Raw genomic sequence first — 18,326 nt, 5'->3', positions numbered from 1 at the left:
AAAAACATAAATGAAATTTTAAGAGAGAGAAAGAAAATAAACATCAAACATTCGATTGATAATTGATAATCTGATCTCACGAAATATCAGAAACAATAGAAGATTAAACATAGATCTAAAGAAATATGATATTATCACTGGATGCAAACATAGCATACTAACTTTGAAGGAATCATTGAATAAGGAATAAACATAAAGATCTTAAACAGTTATGAAAATTTTAGGGTTTTAGTTATAAATCATTGAATAAGGAATAAACATAAAGATCTTAAACAGTTATGAAAATTTTAGAGAGAGAAAATAAACATCATACATTCGAAATTAATGAATTAGTAAACAGATCTATAGATATGTAGCATAAATCTGATACGTTTTATAATAGAGAGAAATAATTTGGGTTTTAGTTATAAGAAGAAATATTAGATATTAACAATGGTGTTTATAAAGATTTCGAAAGTATTAAACCTGATAATGATGAATTTGGACAGCAATATAATGTAGAAGAAGAAGATTTTCTGAGTTTAATGGAGGTTTGTCAACTAAATCGGTTTTAGAGAGATCAAATAAAGAGTTTCCGTTACTGAAAATAATGAAGATATCCTTACTTTGAATAGAAACATGATTGGAGAGAAATATGGGAGATAATAATGAAGATATCCTTACTTTGAATAGAAACATGATTGGAGAGAAATATGGGACATAAATATGGAAAAAGATATGCATAGATTTCGAATATAAATTAGTTATAAAATATGGAAAGGTTAGATTAGGGATTATAAAATAATATTTATTCTAGAGATTTGTGTTTTCTCTCTAGATGAGACCAAATGGACTAGATATCCATTTATATTATTTTTTTGGTTTTAAAACCCTTTATAGGATTAGAGAGGATTATATCTACTATTAGGACCCGTTTTTTGGACTATAAACCTAAAAATTCAATAAAAATCTCTAAATTTCGGTGCATTTGAATAAATAGAGGTAAAATCATGTATTTTAACATAGTTCTCATGTCTATAAATATGAGTTTCAGTAGTTTTTTATAGTGTTATATCTTCTTTCGAAATCCATTTTTATTTTCAGTCTACGAAAAAAATTTGTAAGACTGACGTCAGTAGTTTACTACATAAAATAGGTTTACAAAGTCTTCGTCACTAACTAATACGATTATAATATGAATTTCTTGTATATGTAATGGTTTTGATGTAATCTTCAATCTTGTATCTTTCAAAAATGGGTTATCAATAGAATAATAAAATACACCACATTTTCTTGATTCTATCTTCTTAGAATGATTCCATATACTACTTTTTTTTTAATGTAAGTGAAGAAGAAAACTAGTCGGTTTGGAGTACTTATGGTAGCTAGCTAGCTACCTAGGTTTGGTTGTGTTAATCTTGTGTTAGTATTATATTTAGTATTGTTCCATAAAATATAGTTTAAGTAGTCATAAACAAAACATGGTGGGTCATAATCAAGATTTGGGCAATCTAAAGATGTTAACATCATATAAATCTAACATTAAAGTAACCATCTATTACATAATATGTGACATTTTTAATTCTTAAAATATAGGATCTATATATTATAGATATGAACAAGACATGTACAAGTTTACAAGTAAAGTCAGTAAATAGGTGGTTTAATTTAAAGAGATCTAGTAGTCCTTAAAATAATTTATTATATATTTGAGTTTACCAAAAACAAAGAAACCTTTGGGAGAGGAACCCTAAGTAACCTAGGATCAAATAACCATAGTTTCCGTGATGATCATAGGACTTAAAAGAAAGATAATTTTGTTTTTTGTTTCTTTATAACAGAAATTATGTGTCAAAAAATAATTGTTATAACGAAAATGACTATATTCTGATACGATGTTTAGATTATTTTCTTACCATTATTTTATGATTGATTTTTTTGTACATAGTTAATCATATATATTCACCAATAGTTTATCTCATATATCATTTTCATGTCACAGATAATTCGAATAGGACTCTTGTTTAATCTTGAAAAGTAGGGAGCTAACCCTATTTCTTTCGTAGAGGTGGTGGGCCATAACAAATGATCACAAAATCTCTAATATTATGTTATTAAATCTCTAAGTTATAAAGGAGGAGACAAGAAGGGCCAGTTTTGAAGTTGTGATGAAGACTTTGGTGGTGACATTTCTCTTCACCCTTACCTCTTATACATATAAGAGAGCAATAATAATAATATTTACCTAGCTTTTTCGATTGGAGATGACGAAGATGAGATACGTTTTATATCTTCTTTTTCATACTTTACTCGAAAAACATCATTAGAGTTAGTAAGATACGAAGAGATCTTTCGTAAGTGGTGGAGAAAAACTTATCCAGAAAAGCAAAGAAAAAAGTTTAGTCATCGGGTTAACGTCAATCAAGAAAATATATTAAACATGCTTATTATGTCAATGTGGGACAACCTACTTTATACCTTGAACATTCAAACCCTAGAATTAGCTAGTTTTCTAATAAAGGTTGATTTTTTGAGTTAAGATCTTGTGTGTGAACACAAGCTCTAGGTTTTTGTTAGATGATGTATGGTGTGGTAGGTCATGGATCAAATAATGCTTAGAGAAAGAATGAAGAGGTCGAGACATCCATCTCAAAGTCTCAGCCCCCCATTAGCTAGATACTATCCCATGAGTCTATGTTGTGTTTTAATGATAGATGGTTATATAACTTTTGTGTAGAGAGAGAGAGAGAGAGAGAGGAGGGGCATGAGTTAAATTCCCTTAATCCAATACTTCCTTATGGTATTGAAATTGCAAAGGTAGTCTAACTGGATTCAATTAGGATATTCGGGTATATTTGAATTAAAATTATATTCTGAATTCATCAACTCCATCAGTTAAAATTACATTCGTGTGTTTATCCGTCAACCAAACACATAGTTGGCCCATACATGTATACAATCTAAGAAAGCTTATAAAATCTCGAGTGATTTTAAGAAACAAGTAAACAATTATACGTTAGATACTATAATCATAAAACTTTAACCTAGTGAGGAAAGATAATAAATTTATGTATTTCCAAAACACATACTATAAGAAGAGAAGTGCCGAATGATGAGACAAAGGGCAATCTAAGTCACCCTAGTGTTCCTCAATTGTGTTCCCAACCACCCCCACCTCTCTTTCTTCACTTGACATGTCCTCATTTCTCTACACCTTCTCTCTCCTCTTTTCATAAGAAATTATATACTATTTAAAGATCATAATTAAGTCTTATTCTTTACCATTTCTCACTCAAATAAAGAATTAAAACCCATAAACAAAACTTCTCAAATCTTATATAAGTACCCCACATGATCAACCACTTTCTCACACTTACGTTCATCTCTCTCTCTCTCTCTCTCTCTCTCTCTCTCTCTCTCTCTCTCTCTCTCTCTCTCTCTCTCTCTCTCTCTCTCTCTCTCTCTCTCTCTCTCTCTCTCTCTCTCTCTCTCTCTCTCTCTCTCTCTCTCTCTCTCTCTCTCTCTCTCTCAATCTCTTTCTCTCTCTAATATCAATCACCACTTTGTATGTATATGTGTGTCAAGTATCTCAACTAATGCTTACCCTTCATTTCCTCATCAATCTATTATATAAACAAACTCTCCTTTCTTGCTTAATTTCATCAAAATAATCATTCATCTAGTCTTTCATGGCAGAAATTGACTATCAAGTATTAAACAAACCATCCATTAACAACCATAGTTCTAATAACCTTCACAACCACAAAAATGTTCCCTTGAAACTCTTCGGTTTCGACGTTTTATCATCTTCAAGTACTAATAGTAGTACTACTAGATCTTCATCACCACCAGATTCTGAACTAGTTTTTGGAGCTGGAACTGCGAATATAGACGGCCGAAAATACGAGTGCCAATATTGTTATAGAGAGTTTGCGAACTCACAGGCACTGGGTGGTCATCAAAATGCTCATAAAAAAGAAAGACAGCAACTAAAACGAGCTCAACTACAACATCATATGCAGGTAGCAGCAGCAGCCACCAACAAGAACAGAACAGCCATTACCACCACCACCGGTTCATTGTCCTATATGAAGAATCCGATGAGTTCTGCTTTTGCACCACCACCTCATCTCCTACCCATGTCTGTTGTATACCCAAATCAGTGTCAAAATTCGGGTTCTTCGTGGGCTTTCCTGCAACCACAACAAAATCTTGTTCAACAGCCAGTGGAGCCATTTCAGATATCTCATAGCAGTTCATTTCCTCAATCTTCTTCATCTTCAGTAGTACTGCCATCTTTGAGTAGGTTTTCATATACAGGAGAAAAGGGTTATAATCAGTTGGACGGTTCTTGCAGCTTCGACGTGGACGATAGTTTCGGTGGCACAGAGGGCTTGGATTTGCACTTAAGTCTTGCACCATCTGCCCCTTAATCCATTATCCATGGCCCTATATTAATTCATTTGCTTTGATCTGTAAATTTTTTTTTCTTCTTTGATGAGTTATGTATTAAATATAGTGATATAAAATTTTAGCAAGTTTGAATTAGAAAATGGATTTCTCTATAATATATTCCTATATAGTTTAGTACAGTATTTGATTTGGTTCTCCAGGCCAATATTTTCCCTTTCTCCATATCGAAATATTCCTTCACTAGGGCCTCCAACAGTCCAACTTGCCCTAAAACACCAAAGGTTGCGGGCTAATATAGCTACTGATTCTTCTTTAACAGCATCAATACTAACCCAGCCCGATAGCTAACCTCTTTGGCGAGTCTCAAGGTTGTTAAGAGAAATTCGTGAGTCCAATTCGAGGAATGCTCAATCATGCACGTATCGAGAGATCAATCTAACAGCGGACTTCCTAAAAAAAATGCGACCTCAAATGGGGTTCCTAGAGATGTTATCAAATGCAATACTTACGGATCTTGAAGAAATTTTGAGGGAAGACAAAAGAGGTGTAATTAGCGTTCAGTGATGACAAAAATAGGTTGGTTATCCTCAAATATAATGAATGAGTGCTTCAAATTGATCTATGGAACTCTTCTCTGGGTTGATCCCCCCCACCACAATTGGTTGTGCATCTACTCGAAAATTCAGAGATCATTGGTGTTCGATATTCGTGGAGGTTGAAATTCATCATTGATATAGCCTTCAAACTCCAAGATTTGATGACGACAGTTATAAAGTTTATTCAGTTCATTATCTACCTTATATTAAACATTCATTACGGGTCATGGAGCCGTAATGAATATAATGACATGTACAGTACCATATCCAAAAAATCAACATCCTTCCCACCACTTCTGTTAGCACATGGATTACCTTTGACGTTGGCCCATAGTTGGGAGGTTCAGTTCCTATGTAACATTTTCAGTTTTCACAAGCTTACACAAGTTTTTACATATTAGGGTTGTCTCCTAAATGACCCCCTATAGTTTATGACTAGTTTCCCGCCTAGCCCCTAGTTTCTCGAAAATACTCAGATACCTTTTTGTCATTCGTCATATTGCCGTGAAAGTCAGATTTTGTACTCCAGGTGGCCCCCTTCACCAAAGTCAGATTTTTTATCACATAGTTTTCAACGGGGTTGCACACGTGACATGTTTGGATAGTTTGTACAAGATTGCGTAAAGAGCCAAAGTCTAAAAAATATTGGCATGTCTTTTAACTAAGATCAACACCAAACTGGTTCCTGTACATAGAAGGCAAAGAGTAGATTTTTCTGCACAAACTAACTGCAATCTGAGACTAGATGAGAAAGGGAAGGCATGTCTTACGAGTTAGGATATACTTGTCAATCAAACGATCACAATATCGACAAAAAAATGACACAACCTCTGTGCACCCAAAAATAATCAAATATGGAAACCGGTCATCAGTAGTTAGAGGCGGGACAATTTTACAGTAACAGTCGAAGATCCAAATGATAACTAGATAGTGTCCCGACAACACCAACATAAATAGTTACTATTTCACTTTCTCTGTTCTGATTTCAAGAACAATCTCATATAAGACCAACTTTATGTAGTCTAGAGAGGCCAGAAAAATATAAACAATACACCATCATACAAGCTCAATACACGACAATAAATGGTGGTTGAGATAGATTGTTATTGATTATGTACCTGTTTGTCTAATGTGGCAGTTGGTGGTTATATTTATTATGATCATCGAAGATCAATGACATCAAACTTCAAATTTGGATTCATATAAACATCTGTACACTGTTCATAAATTGCTCTACCATCAGATGGCTGCTCATGTGAGTGGAAGCCACGCTGCGGGCATTTCCTTATGACCGACATCCCCCCTGGAGACAGCCTGAATATACCATGCTTCCTGTATGCAATTACGCGTGATGTTAATCTCGCAGTTTGTACAAGTCATATGCTATACATGTTCCGTCAAAACACACACAAGCACATAATAATACAAGAGAGATAGAGAGACCTTGAAGGATCTTTTGGAGCCATAACAATTGCAATAGATTCGGGTAACATAATCTGGATTACAAACAAAAGGTGAGAGAAAAAAATTGGGGGATTTGAGAGATAGTTAGAGGAGAAAAAAGAAATACCTGGTACGAGTAATGAGTATGGACGTCGACTGATGACATGAAGCAAGATTGAGTAGGATGTGTCTGATTATTACACGTAAAGATACATAAAGAATAATTAATCACTTGTTTTACAAGAAAACTGAAGTGGTCATGAAGACTAAGAACGGGAGTGGTACACAACAAAAGATTTCTGATGCATGTGTTCGTGTTAAGTGCAGGGCCTTATCCTCCCAGTACATGTCCAGCAGTGGCATATTGGAGGTTAATTTCATCTTTTGGTTATACTTTTCATTAGATAAACAGTGATTAAAGATTTTTGTCTCAGTTTTTAGTTGTCCTGAAAATTGAGAGGAGCTCCATCACCTAAAGGGTGCAAAATACCCTACCCATCCTATCTTGACCTTCTTTACATCAAAATGGTGCCAGCAAACAAACTATTTCTAAACTCTAAATTTGATATGCAGGAAGTGTTTGCATCTCGATAAGATCACGGGGAAAGGGATAGAGAGAAACTCACATGTATCCATCCAAGAGGGAAAAGGGACTGCTTATCCTGAACATCAAATATTTCTTCCTCATTCGTTGTGTGACACTGACCAAGAAACGACATAATTAGAATGGAAAATATTAGTAATCATTCAATTTAACAGATGCACAGTTTCATCACAAAATAATACATATAGAAAAGTGTACTTCATATTCTGAATTGATTACCGTATCTGTTGTGGATTCCTGCTTTGGTATGATGAGAGCTGTTATAGTAAATTTTCTGTTTTTCTGCAAAAGCGAAACCCTCAAGGATCAGCAACAGAACACAAGGCTTTCAAACAATTGACTATAACATTAATAAAACTTACAAGTAAACCTGCAAGAATACCACATGTTTCCAAGTTCTTCTTGGTATTTGACATAGCCATTCTCATGAAAGTTTCCATCATGGCAGTTGACTGTGGAAAGAAAAAAAAATACATGAAATGGCAAGATAATAGTAATGCAGCTTCAATCCCAGCTTATCTATCAAAAGAAAGAACATAAAAAGTAGACCAGGTTATTAAGAATCTCACAATGTGCAACTCCAGTGGCGTTTTAGACCGTATAATTTCATCCTGCAGAGAATTTTCCAGTCCACCTCCTGACTCAATAACTTGGGGGGAGGTGACAGGCATCAAATCTTTTACATCTGCAAGAACAGGAGGAGGCGATGGTTGTCTGACAATATTGTTTATAGGAAGCTCTATTGAGTCCAAGGATATCAACGAACTAGGCTCCTCGGCGTGAATCTTCTGACTATTATCATTTAATGATAAAACTGATTCAAGAGCAGATCTTTCAAGTTCTGCAATGCCACTGTCTTTTTGGACCGCTTCTTGCAAAGGAAGAACACTGTTTCACATGAAACCATGGAACAAAGCAGATAATGTAAATACAATATTTGTAACAAATAGACTATGATGATCTCAATATGTTTCAAACTTTAGAAAGAAAAAGTATTAGGCATGGCCGCATGGACACGTTAAACCTTTATCATCTCATCTGTGTTAGTTTAAATTTTTAAATTTGAAACCCCTAGTTTAACTATGCCCAAATTGAGATGCAAGGTAACAGAATGAATAAAATTATATCAAAAGTCAAACCTTGGGATCTCAATTGGAGTCAAGTCCAAATTGCTTGGATATTGGACCTGGCCCACAAGAAAGGAAAAAATTACACTGTTGACATTAGAAGGACAAGAAAACATTGTTTCTGCATCAATAAAAAGATAGCATACTCTTCTGTCAATTGCAGGAGGCTCCCAGTTCCCACGAAGTCCATTAGGACCTAAGATGGAGTGCCTTGATAGCGCCTCTGCTGATGGACGTGGAATATTTAGAGACCTAAGTGAAACAATAACCAAGAGAATAATGATTAGATGAGCACGTATGAAAAATCAAAAAATTTATTCGGCTGGACAAACTTTAATTTTCTTCAGCATCTTCAATGCCAAATTGACATATTTTCATGTCATGAATTAGCAAATCAGTTAGAAACTAAGTACGTATTTCTTGATCAACCAGGGGTTAGTAAGATTTTTCAAGAAACTAAGATAAAGTGTGCCATGTGATGGACAGTACAATCCTATGGATAATCTTTTTCTACAAGTTGCATCTAGGTAAAGTTAAATGTTTTTTTAATAAGGAAAGAAGAAGAGATTGCACTTTAGTAAAGAAAACTGTGACATCAAGTGACTTGTAAATTGGGACGCTCTTCATAATCAGTCTATTGACTGCTCCCGAGGAGAAAGGAAATATAGGGACATCAGGAATGAATTACGTAAAAAGCATGGTCAGAGCCAAAAAGCGAAAAAATTAGCATGAACAGGAACTACAATAAATACTAGACTACTAGAGTTTTTAGCACAGTGAAAATGCTTCTACGTTCTAGTGTAAAGCATATTTGAAATCAAAGGAAAGATAGTGATGAATGACCTCTAATCTATTGCATAATAATCCGAAATCCAAGGGAACAAACAGATTATTACAAGACGTGGCAATCGATCTAACCGACTTTGGCAGTCATAGTACTTACAATTTGTTGAATTGCTCTTCTACAGGCTTGGGAGATGAGAACTTGTCTTTCAGATTCCAAGAACTCTGATATGTGCTTTCTTGTCCAATATATTTTAGTGTCTGGAAGATGGTATGCAGAACAATGAAGTAATGATAAGAGAAAAATACAGAAGAATCGCGAGCAGACATGAAAGAACGCAAAATGATTGAATCTCAAAGCTCAACAATCAACTGCTATCTTACTCGAACTTCGTTTGTTAAAAAAGATTCCAGCTATGCCAGTTCAAAACTCTAACAGATACGACCATACAGGGAAAAAATACAAACTTTTTAACAGTTCAAAGGCATTTAATTGTACCTTTGTGGAATCATAATTTGGTGGAGTTTGCTTTTTGACAAGAGGCCACTCCAGTGAAGAATCATAAGCAGAATCTGGTTGATTACCCCACCTATCTACTTGACTCGTACTTTTTCTATTGAAGTCATTAATCTGTTGCTGAACTACTCCCTTCAATGACTCCAGCTCATTCAAAGAACTCAATAATTTCTACATAAGAAAGTAAGATAGTCAACACATGAAAACATGGACCTCACAAAATCTTGAAATTCGCACTGAAAATACCTTTCTAAAGTAAAGTCTCTCACTTTGTGGAGACAATTTGTAATCCCGATGGCATGGGATAGTTTCTGTGATCAAACTGGAATAAGATTAACAAGATTAGTACAGGCTCATAGGAGTACAGTGGTAGTTGAACTGGAGAAAGCATACAACAGAAAACGCTAACGCTTCTTTAACATTACCACTCAATTTTGGATTGATGCTGTGAAGTATATAAACTGTCATAACCTAACATATACATACATAAGCCCCAAATATAAATAAAAAAGAAATGCCCGGTTTCTTCTCGTACCTTGAAAATCTTAACAGCATAAGATATAGATCTATGACATTTTTCTCCTCTCGAAAGATGTCAGCCTGCAAAAACCAAGTTCTTCACTTTAGCTGTTAAAACTTGAAACTTTGAAAGTTTACATATAAAAATCGTGGGGACTTGCAACAAGGAAATTTGAAGAATCCATAGATTCATTTTTAAGGCGAAAGTTCATGTGTATATATATATAACGGGCATTAGGACACAGAAAATATAAGAAGAACTGAAAATCAATGGTATTCTAAGACACTCGTATAAGAATGTAAGAAGTCGTGATAGGAAATATTGAAGTAATTTATATTACTTGCTAACAAAATTAATAGCATGTTGTCAACTCATAAAAAGGATCGGCAATTAACTCATCACGGTAAAGCACTATCTTTATTTCTTAAGATCAGATTAGGTCGGTCAAAATTAACAGTGATTTCCACCAAAATATTAGCATTTCCGGAAGTTCTATGTGTTACATGTTGGTGGAAATCACTATTGATGCCAAAATGTAAAACATTTTACACAGAAATAATCACAAAACTCTTTATGTCCAGTTTTATTCTAGTAGCCCTCAAAATCTATATTACCATGTTAAGGCAAATCTACTTGTTATGATGAACACTCCTAAACCGATACAAAGTTCTTCCCATTTTTAACCATAAAGTAAGAATTTACGATGATGATTGATCTGGGGAGCTTGCTCCTGCTACTAATTACATATGCATGTCAGAGGTCACATCAGAACTCAAAAGATACACACTCCTTATTCGGTAGTATTATTCTTTTTTTTTTGAAAACTCGGTAGTATTATTCTTCGTGTCGAACTTGACATACTACATTGTTTTATCAGCATAACTGAGATCTTTATCCTATATTCCTATGCAACTCTTATGAAGACAATTAACATCTCCATATCCTACATTATTCACCTCTTGGGATTAACTGGTTTCTCTCATAAATCAATCTCTCCCCCGTGACATTGCTAACTCCTTCCAAGCTTCCATTTCCCTCTATGCTCAAGAAAATAATATTTCAGCCCATACTCGCTAAGTGAACTCTTATCAACTCCTCTAAAACTGAAGCCCACAATTGGTAACAATCACTCGCTTGACTTTATACCCTTAGCAAATCCTTTACAAGTAATCCCCAATTAACTTTTAACATAGACAGTGTTTCTAGCCCTTGGACCCTCTAGCTTAGGAGGTCTATAATTGAATGCCATTGTTCCTCAGCTCAGAATCTTGTCTCACTAATTCCTTGCCAAAATTAAAGCAAATCAACAACTTCTAACTACACCAAATCTTTGGATACATCTAATCCTTCCCCAACATCAAAAATGTTGATGAATTTTGCAAATCACTCCCAATGGCTAATTCAGTGAAATGAACATTCACAGACAACTATGTCAGACATAACCGAGGTGCTCAAATGTGAAAAGTAGAAACATAATGAGTTGAAAAATCCAATTTTACACTCTCTCTAACAAATTCCAAATTGGTCCACAAAATGTTTAAGAATATAAAAGAAACTGAAACAAGATAAAACTAGGATAGAAATTTAGGCGTACTCAGGATCAAAGAAGATGAATTCAAGAATACCTTTTTAAGGAGATTATCAGCGGCACGATAGTAGAAACGAAGAGCAAGTCGATTATTCACATCAAGTTTCTGTGCACTTATGGTGATGTTGACTCCCGAAGTCCTCATCTCGCTTTCTCTCTCTATCTCTCTCTGAAGAATTTTCAGGGACTGGAGAAGAACATTTGCGATCTGAATAAACCCTAACCCTAAATTTCAAGAGAATCGTCGGCGTCAATGGCGACCTGGTTGGGAGAGAGAAAGAGAGAGAGAGAGTCAAAGTTTGGTAGGCAAGAAGGCAGCCATATTTGCAATTCCGGGAGATTTTGTTTACTTATTTGGGCACGCAACAATATGGATAAAGGCAGCACGAGATTAGAGAAATGTAAAAGGCCAAAATTACTGTATTTGGTCAACTTGACTTGAAATTGTCAACTTAATAAACCCATTTCAACCCCCATGGTTAAAATCTGAACGAGTTTTTTCTTTGATGAAATTGAACGAGTTTGTAAATGTCAATCTAATTGTGTGAAAATATTTGAACGCGAAAACCATTTTTTCTCGTGTAAAAATTGTTCATTTGGTTTTCACATTTTATATTAAAGTCTGCGGCTTTGCATCATGTTTTTTCTTTTCTTTTTTTTCTTTTTTTTTGGAAGTGTGTATCATGTTTTTTCGTAAGATAGTATTGATATTTAATAAACGACAGTACGACACAATTTCAATAAACAAGCAATGGTAGCCTAATTTGATTAGTGGAAGAAGTAGATTCTATAGTTTTTTTGTTATCTTTTTTGTTTTTATTTTTACAAAATAGCTTCCGGTAGCTTCAAATTTCAAGACTGAGAGAATTCACGATACAAGGAGGTGGCTAATTTCCGAACCATACTCGTATGACCTGATTAATACTAGCAAACGCAGCTAATTGATGAGCTGCTTCATTACAATTACGAGTACAAAACGAAAAGCAAACCGAGTTGACCTCCCACATGAGTGAGATGGTGTCTGGTATGATATTGCGGATACGCCATGGTACTTCGCCTTCCAGATTGCAGAGATGTCTCACTAGTTCCTGCGAATCCCCCTCTACAATGTTGTCTCGAAGTCCCATAGATATAGTAATTTCCTTCCCCACAAGAAAACTTGAGCTTCACTCTCTTCTAGTGATCTGGGTGGTAATACTTGACCTGCTCCCCTCGTGAATCAACCATTGGTGTCTCTAACTACCGCAACACATGTAGCCTTAGAACTCTCATATGCCATTTCTACGTTAATCTTCACCCACCTCTTCGGTGTTGTTGTCCAACCTGTTTGTTTCCGAAGAACAGCAGTAGTTGGTGTGCTGTCTACTTCTGTCTCTATTGCTCCAATTTCTGAAAGTCCAGATGAACTGTCAAAATGACTGTTTCTGTCCGAAACGGCTTCCCATTAAAGTGCTTCTCATTTCTTCCTTTCTAGATGTTCTGCAATAGAATGTCATTTTGTTAACACTCAAGAATTTATCTCCTTCGTATAATTTCAGTCGACAAAGAGAGATGATTGTGTGTGATTCATCTAATTCCGGTGCAAACTCCTCCTTTACTGCAGGGGCACCGTAAGAACAAATGATCAACAGACTCATCAACCACTCCACATAATACACGACTCCTTCAGAATCCCTCAATAAAGCGTCCCAGTATGCTTATTAAACTTAGATTATTAAAGTATAAATAATGTTGTTAGACTTCAAAATATAGTTTAGTTGGGTTATGGCGTTATAGGTCATTCCTTTCAACAAAAATAAATAAAGGACCATCTAGGAAAGCGACCACTATCCACTAACCAAATTCATCATTCTCTCAACCAAAAAAACCAAATTCATCATTAATGAAAGCAATACAAATCTGACTTGGACTCTTGTTAACGAGTACTTTGATGATCATGAATTATTTCCTTATTCTTGTCTACATTTTATTAGCTCTCTAGATTATGAAACTTTTCAAAACATAGATTTTAGAGAGAGAAAAATAAGAGAGAGAGAGAGAGGAGAGAATGGAGTTCTTGTCTCATCTATTATCATGCAAGTGTTTAGAAAGAAGAAAGAAAGGTAATACCATAGATGAAGAAGAAGATAATGCAGAAAAATCTGGTTCATTTTTCAAGCTTCAAACTCTTAAATTTGCTACCAATTTTTTCTCTGACCTTAATCAACTAGGTCGTGGAGGATTTGGTCCTGTTTATATGGTATTTTTTTTTTCAAACCCACAAAATCAAATCAAGTTACTTATTTTGAGTTTTGGGTTGTGATTATTAGATGATTGTGTATGTTTGAAGTGTTCTAATTTAGTTTTTATCTCTTAATGAAACTGTAATTTTGGATTAAAGGGATTGCTACCAAATGGGGAAGAAATAGCAGTGAAGAAGTTGAGTTTGAGTTCAAGTCAAGGAGTGAGAGAATTCACAAATGAAGTGAAGTTGTTGTCTAAAATCCAACACCAGAACTTGGTGAGATTGTTGGGTTGTTGCATTCAAGGTCCTGAGAAGATGCTTGTTTATGAATATTTGCCAAACAAGAGCCTCGACAATTTCCTTTTCGGTTTGATATTCCTGTCTTATCTTCGACTTCATATTTTTCGTAATTCTTGTACCTATGAATGGAGATTTCATATCGTTTCCAATAAGTTATTTCTTTTGAACAAATGCATTAGTCTGACTGTTTACATTTTGTATTGAGACACGAAAGAAGTATAGGTAATGACTAAGTTGGATTAAGATAGCTTAGCAAATAGTAGTAGATGAGTCGAAACACATCCGTCCAATGGTCTATTAAGCTCGTTGGGCCAATGTCGGTGGAGTTCGTTGATGATTTGGAGCACTTCCATACGGCCTACTACTAAGCCCATCAGGCCAATGTCGATAGAGTTAGTTGCCACATACATTAGTTTTAAGTTTTAGAAGCATGGTGGAAATTAGGATCCTATTTATATATGAGAAGGCGAGGTTCTAGATAGCTCGTGCAATTGACTTGAACGGGTTAAGGAGTCCAAATTTACTTCAGAAGAATATCAATTCGGATAACTGATTGGAACCATTCAACAATAGCTTTATTCAAAAAAGATTCAATTAGGATAATGAGTTCAGAAGAATATCAAACTGTCTGTTGTTAGTAGATCTAAAAGCCGATATGATGTAGAGGAAGTGCATCCGAATACATATCTCTAGACAGAACTCATGATCCTGAATAGTAACTTCAGTTTCAGACAATTCTCTTTGATTTCCATAATATCTATCAATACATACTTAACTTTTACTGATTCTCTTTGATTTCCATAATTTTTATTCAGATGAGGAAAAACGTTCGGAGTTGGATTGGAGAACACGTTTCGAGATAATCAGAGGGATTACAAGAGGTCTTTTATACCTGCACGAAGCATCGCCGGAGAGGATAATTCATAGAGACATCAAAGCAAGTAATATACTTCTTGATGGCCAATTAAAACCAAAGATATCAGATTTTGGCCTAGCAAGACTCTTCCCTTGGGATGATACTCATGTTAGTACACTGAAAATTGCCGGTACTCAGTAAGTAATTATTTCCTTTACTGCTCTGTTCTCTCAGTCCCTTATAATGTAAGAACTAAGCTTGCATTTCAGCCAGCAAATTTCTCTTATTTTTCTTCTTATCACAGTGGTTATATGGCTCCGGAATATGCACTCCACGGGTACCTGTCAGAGAAAAGTGATGTTTACAGTTACGGAATATTGGTATTAGAAATTGTAGGCGGGAGAAAGAATAATGACGACAAACTCGGTGAAGAAAAATCCGACCTCTTAAGTTATGTAAGTCTATTATGTAGATTCATTAGACTAGAGAAGCTCAAGGAGTCGGAACTACTAGTAGTTCCTCTTAAAGTGGTCGAGGTTGAAATACTCTCGATTTAGGTGGTGTTTGTTTTGTTATTGCTCGTTTGCCCGAGTCTAACTTGTCAGAATCTGAGTATCCTACAATCCAGCTTCCACTTATACACTCTCGGTGTTCCACCACAGAAGCATATGATATTAGTTTCTCCGTTTCCCCATCTGATATTAATTTATATTGCTAATATCAAACTTGTAAATTCAGGCATGGAGGCTGTGGAAAGAAGGAAAAGCATTGGAGTTGGTAGACCCAAGTCTAGAAACGAAGACGGTTAACAGAGAAGAAGCAGCAATGTGTATCCAGTTAGGGTTGCAATGTAGTCAAGCAAGTATTGCAGGAAGACCCAACATGAATGATGTCCATCTAATACTCTTAAGCGACTCTTACACGTTTCCTAAACCTGGAAAACCAGGAATTCAAGGACGACAAGGACGTTGGGCTGGAACTACCAGTACTGCTCTCACGGTTGGTAACAATAATAACGATGAAAACTGTTCTACTACTTCCACGACGACAGTTGTTAGTAACGCCAATTATTCTATGACAAGTAGTTTAGAGGATTATATCAGATGATCTTAGTTAGTAGTTAGTTGTATTGGTTTATATAGCTTGTTTATCATCATTGTTGAGATTGCCATCTAGGCCCGTACTGTCACTAGAATTTCATTAGTCTTATTTTTTTGATATTGTTGTAATATTGTTCATTCTGATACACCATTTTCATACTACACCAATTTAGCCAGGTCATTTCATGATCAGACATAACCCAGGTGCTCAAATGTGAAAAGTAGAACTACAATCTAATTAGAGGATGAAAGAAACCACAAAGAGTTCAAAGTTCCAATTTTACACTCTCTAACAAATTCCAAATTGGTCCACAAAATGTTTAAGAATATAAAAGAAACTGAAACAAGATAAACTAGGATAGAAATTTAGGCGTATTCAAGATCGAAGAAGATGAATTCAAGAATACCTTTTTAAGGAGATTATCAGCGGCACGATAGTAGAAACGAAGAGCAAGTCGATTATTCACATCAACTTTCTGTGCACTTATGGTGATGTTGACTCCTGAAGTCCTCATCTCGTTTTCTCTCTCTGAAGAATTTTCAGGGACTGAAGAAGAATTTTCAGGGAATGAAGAAGAACATTTCCGATCTGAATAAACCCTAACCCTCAAGAGAATCGTCGGCGTCAATGGCTACCTGATTGGGAGAGAGAGTCAAAGATTGGTAGACAAGAAGGCAATCTTATGTGTAGTTGTCCACCAGCGTTTGGTGCAGTGGCTCCTCTTAAGCCCATCAGGTAGTGACTTTGAGTCTCGATGGAATCAGTTTGCCGTCAAAATTTATCTAATGTAATTTAGGCTATAAATAAAATAAATAAATTTGTCGAACTTTAGCCTTCTTTCATGTTGTTGGATTTTACGGTTTAAATTAGGTGGTTATCGTGTTCATCACACCTTCACGATGTATCAATGCCTTGTAACGACTAACGTAGATCGTAGTCGATTTCTCATAAAAAAAACAGTCATAGTTACAATTCCTGGGTCAACAACCACGTGGTTGTACAAGTGATTGAAAGTATTAACATAAACTCTAAAATCGTGCAGGTCCCAAATTCGATTCCAAAGTAAAATCCGAAGTTTATTGAATTTGTAAGGTACAAATATTAAAGATATAAAGAGTGTAACAACTAGTGATTTCTAAAAAAATTACAATTGGCGAAAATTTTTGTTAACTTATTTGGGCAGGGAACAATTTGGATAAAGGCGGCAGAAAATTAAGGAAATATAAAAGGTCATAATTACTATATTTGGTCAGCTGACTTGAAAATGTCAATTTAATAAAAAAAAGATAATTTGAACGCTAGTGGTAAATAAAATCTGAACGAGTTTGAAAATGTCAATCTAATAGTGTCTCTTTCACGCTTTTCGTAGGGTCCACGGCTTCGCACTTCGTACCACAGTTTTGGTACGAATTTTTAGAGTTATTTTCTTAATATCCTCCAACTTTGTGACCGGTTTCCTGCCTAACCTCCTATTTTCTCAAAAATACTCAGAGGATCTCTTTTTTTAGATTCCGTTATGACACCGTTACCTAGTCATCATTTTTCTCTCTTCCATCTCATTACCTCTCTCTGCCACCTCATCTTCTCGCCACCTCATCGTCTTTATTGGCGAAGGTCGCCGACCTACCAATTTTTCGGCCGGCAACCTTCATTAAAAAAAATAATAAATTTTTCTCTCTCCTCTTTTTCTATTTTTTTTTATTTATAGATAGAGAGGGAAAAAAGTTCTTTTTTCTAATGAAGGTCGTCGGGGGGAAAATTATCCTGTCGGCGACCTTCGCCGGTGAAGACTATGAGGTGGCGATAAGGTGAGGTGGTAGAGAGAGGTCATGGATAGAAGAGAGAGAAATGATAACTAGGTAACGGTGTTATAACAGAATCTAAAAAAGAGGGTCATCTGAGTATTTTTTATTAAACAGGGGGCTAGGCAGGAAACCGCTCACGAAGTTGGGGCTATTAGGAAATAATCCTTTTTTTTAATTTGGAAATAATTTTTCACACATTTTTCGTCCAACTAAATAGGAGAAAATCAGTTCAACAAAAAAAAGAAAAAACTAAATAGGAGAAAATCAATATTTGTAAGAAATGCGATTTTCTGGCTCTGTTCTCAAACGTATCAAACGGATCTTTAGTCAAAACATTAACGTGATTGTGTTTTACTTCTTAATTTTCATTTTCACTTCACTACTACTGTACAAATTTATTTTGTTTCTTCTTCTCCTCTCTCTCTCTCAAAGAGAGAAAAAATGGGTGGTGGTCAATATAAAGTTGTGGT

The 18,326-nt window shown here is 35.2% G+C and overlaps 3 protein-coding genes and 1 long non-coding RNA gene across 4 annotated transcripts; 2 read left to right on the top strand and 2 right to left on the bottom strand.

Annotated features, from left to right (window-relative positions):
* Window positions 1-3,465: 3,465 nt before the first annotated feature.
* Window positions 3,466-4,532, top strand: LOC147563457 (zinc finger protein GIS3-like). The gene has a single exon (XM_086638022.1). The coding sequence runs from the start codon at window positions 3,669-3,671 to the stop codon at window positions 4,410-4,412; it is 744 nt and encodes a 247-aa protein (XP_086494148.1). The 5' UTR covers window positions 3,466-3,668; the 3' UTR covers window positions 4,413-4,532.
* Window positions 4,533-5,819: 1,287 nt separating this feature from the next.
* Window positions 5,820-11,952, bottom strand: AMSH1 (associated molecule with the SH3 domain of STAM 1). The gene is made up of 14 exons (XM_086638005.1): window positions 11,608-11,952; window positions 9,998-10,062; window positions 9,709-9,784; window positions 9,445-9,633; window positions 9,106-9,206; window positions 8,309-8,414; window positions 8,175-8,221; window positions 7,605-7,923; window positions 7,398-7,487; window positions 7,255-7,317; window positions 7,058-7,132; window positions 6,559-6,621; window positions 6,432-6,484; window positions 5,820-6,320 (listed from the first exon to the last, which is right to left on the bottom strand). The coding sequence occupies exons 1-14, from the start codon at window positions 11,713-11,715 to the stop codon at window positions 6,149-6,151; spliced, it is 1,527 nt and encodes a 508-aa protein (XP_086494131.1). The 5' UTR covers window positions 11,716-11,952; the 3' UTR covers window positions 5,820-6,148.
* Window positions 11,953-12,628: 676 nt separating this feature from the next.
* On the top strand, window positions 12,629-16,168 carry LOC147563455 (cysteine-rich receptor-like protein kinase 44). Its single transcript, XM_086638014.1, has 5 exons — window positions 12,629-13,809; window positions 13,951-14,161; window positions 14,910-15,147; window positions 15,255-15,405; window positions 15,689-16,168. The coding sequence occupies exons 1-5, from the start codon at window positions 13,618-13,620 to the stop codon at window positions 16,055-16,057; spliced, it is 1,161 nt and encodes a 386-aa protein (XP_086494140.1). The 5' UTR covers window positions 12,629-13,617; the 3' UTR covers window positions 16,058-16,168.
* Window positions 14,648-17,020, bottom strand: LOC147563454 (uncharacterized). The gene is made up of 2 exons (XR_015224177.1): window positions 16,458-17,020; window positions 14,648-15,291 (listed from the first exon to the last, which is right to left on the bottom strand). It is a non-coding gene; the product is annotated as an uncharacterized LOC147563454 (long non-coding RNA).
* Window positions 17,021-18,326: the final 1,306 nt, after the last annotated feature.

This window comes from Eschscholzia californica, unplaced genomic scaffold, assembly GCF_041429995.1.
Source record: "Eschscholzia californica isolate CP2 unplaced genomic scaffold, dmEscCali1.0.p SCAF_1, whole genome shotgun sequence".
NCBI classification, from domain to species: domain Eukaryota; kingdom Viridiplantae; phylum Streptophyta; class Magnoliopsida; order Ranunculales; family Papaveraceae; genus Eschscholzia; species Eschscholzia californica.
This window is presented reverse-complemented; position numbering and strand designations above follow the sequence as displayed.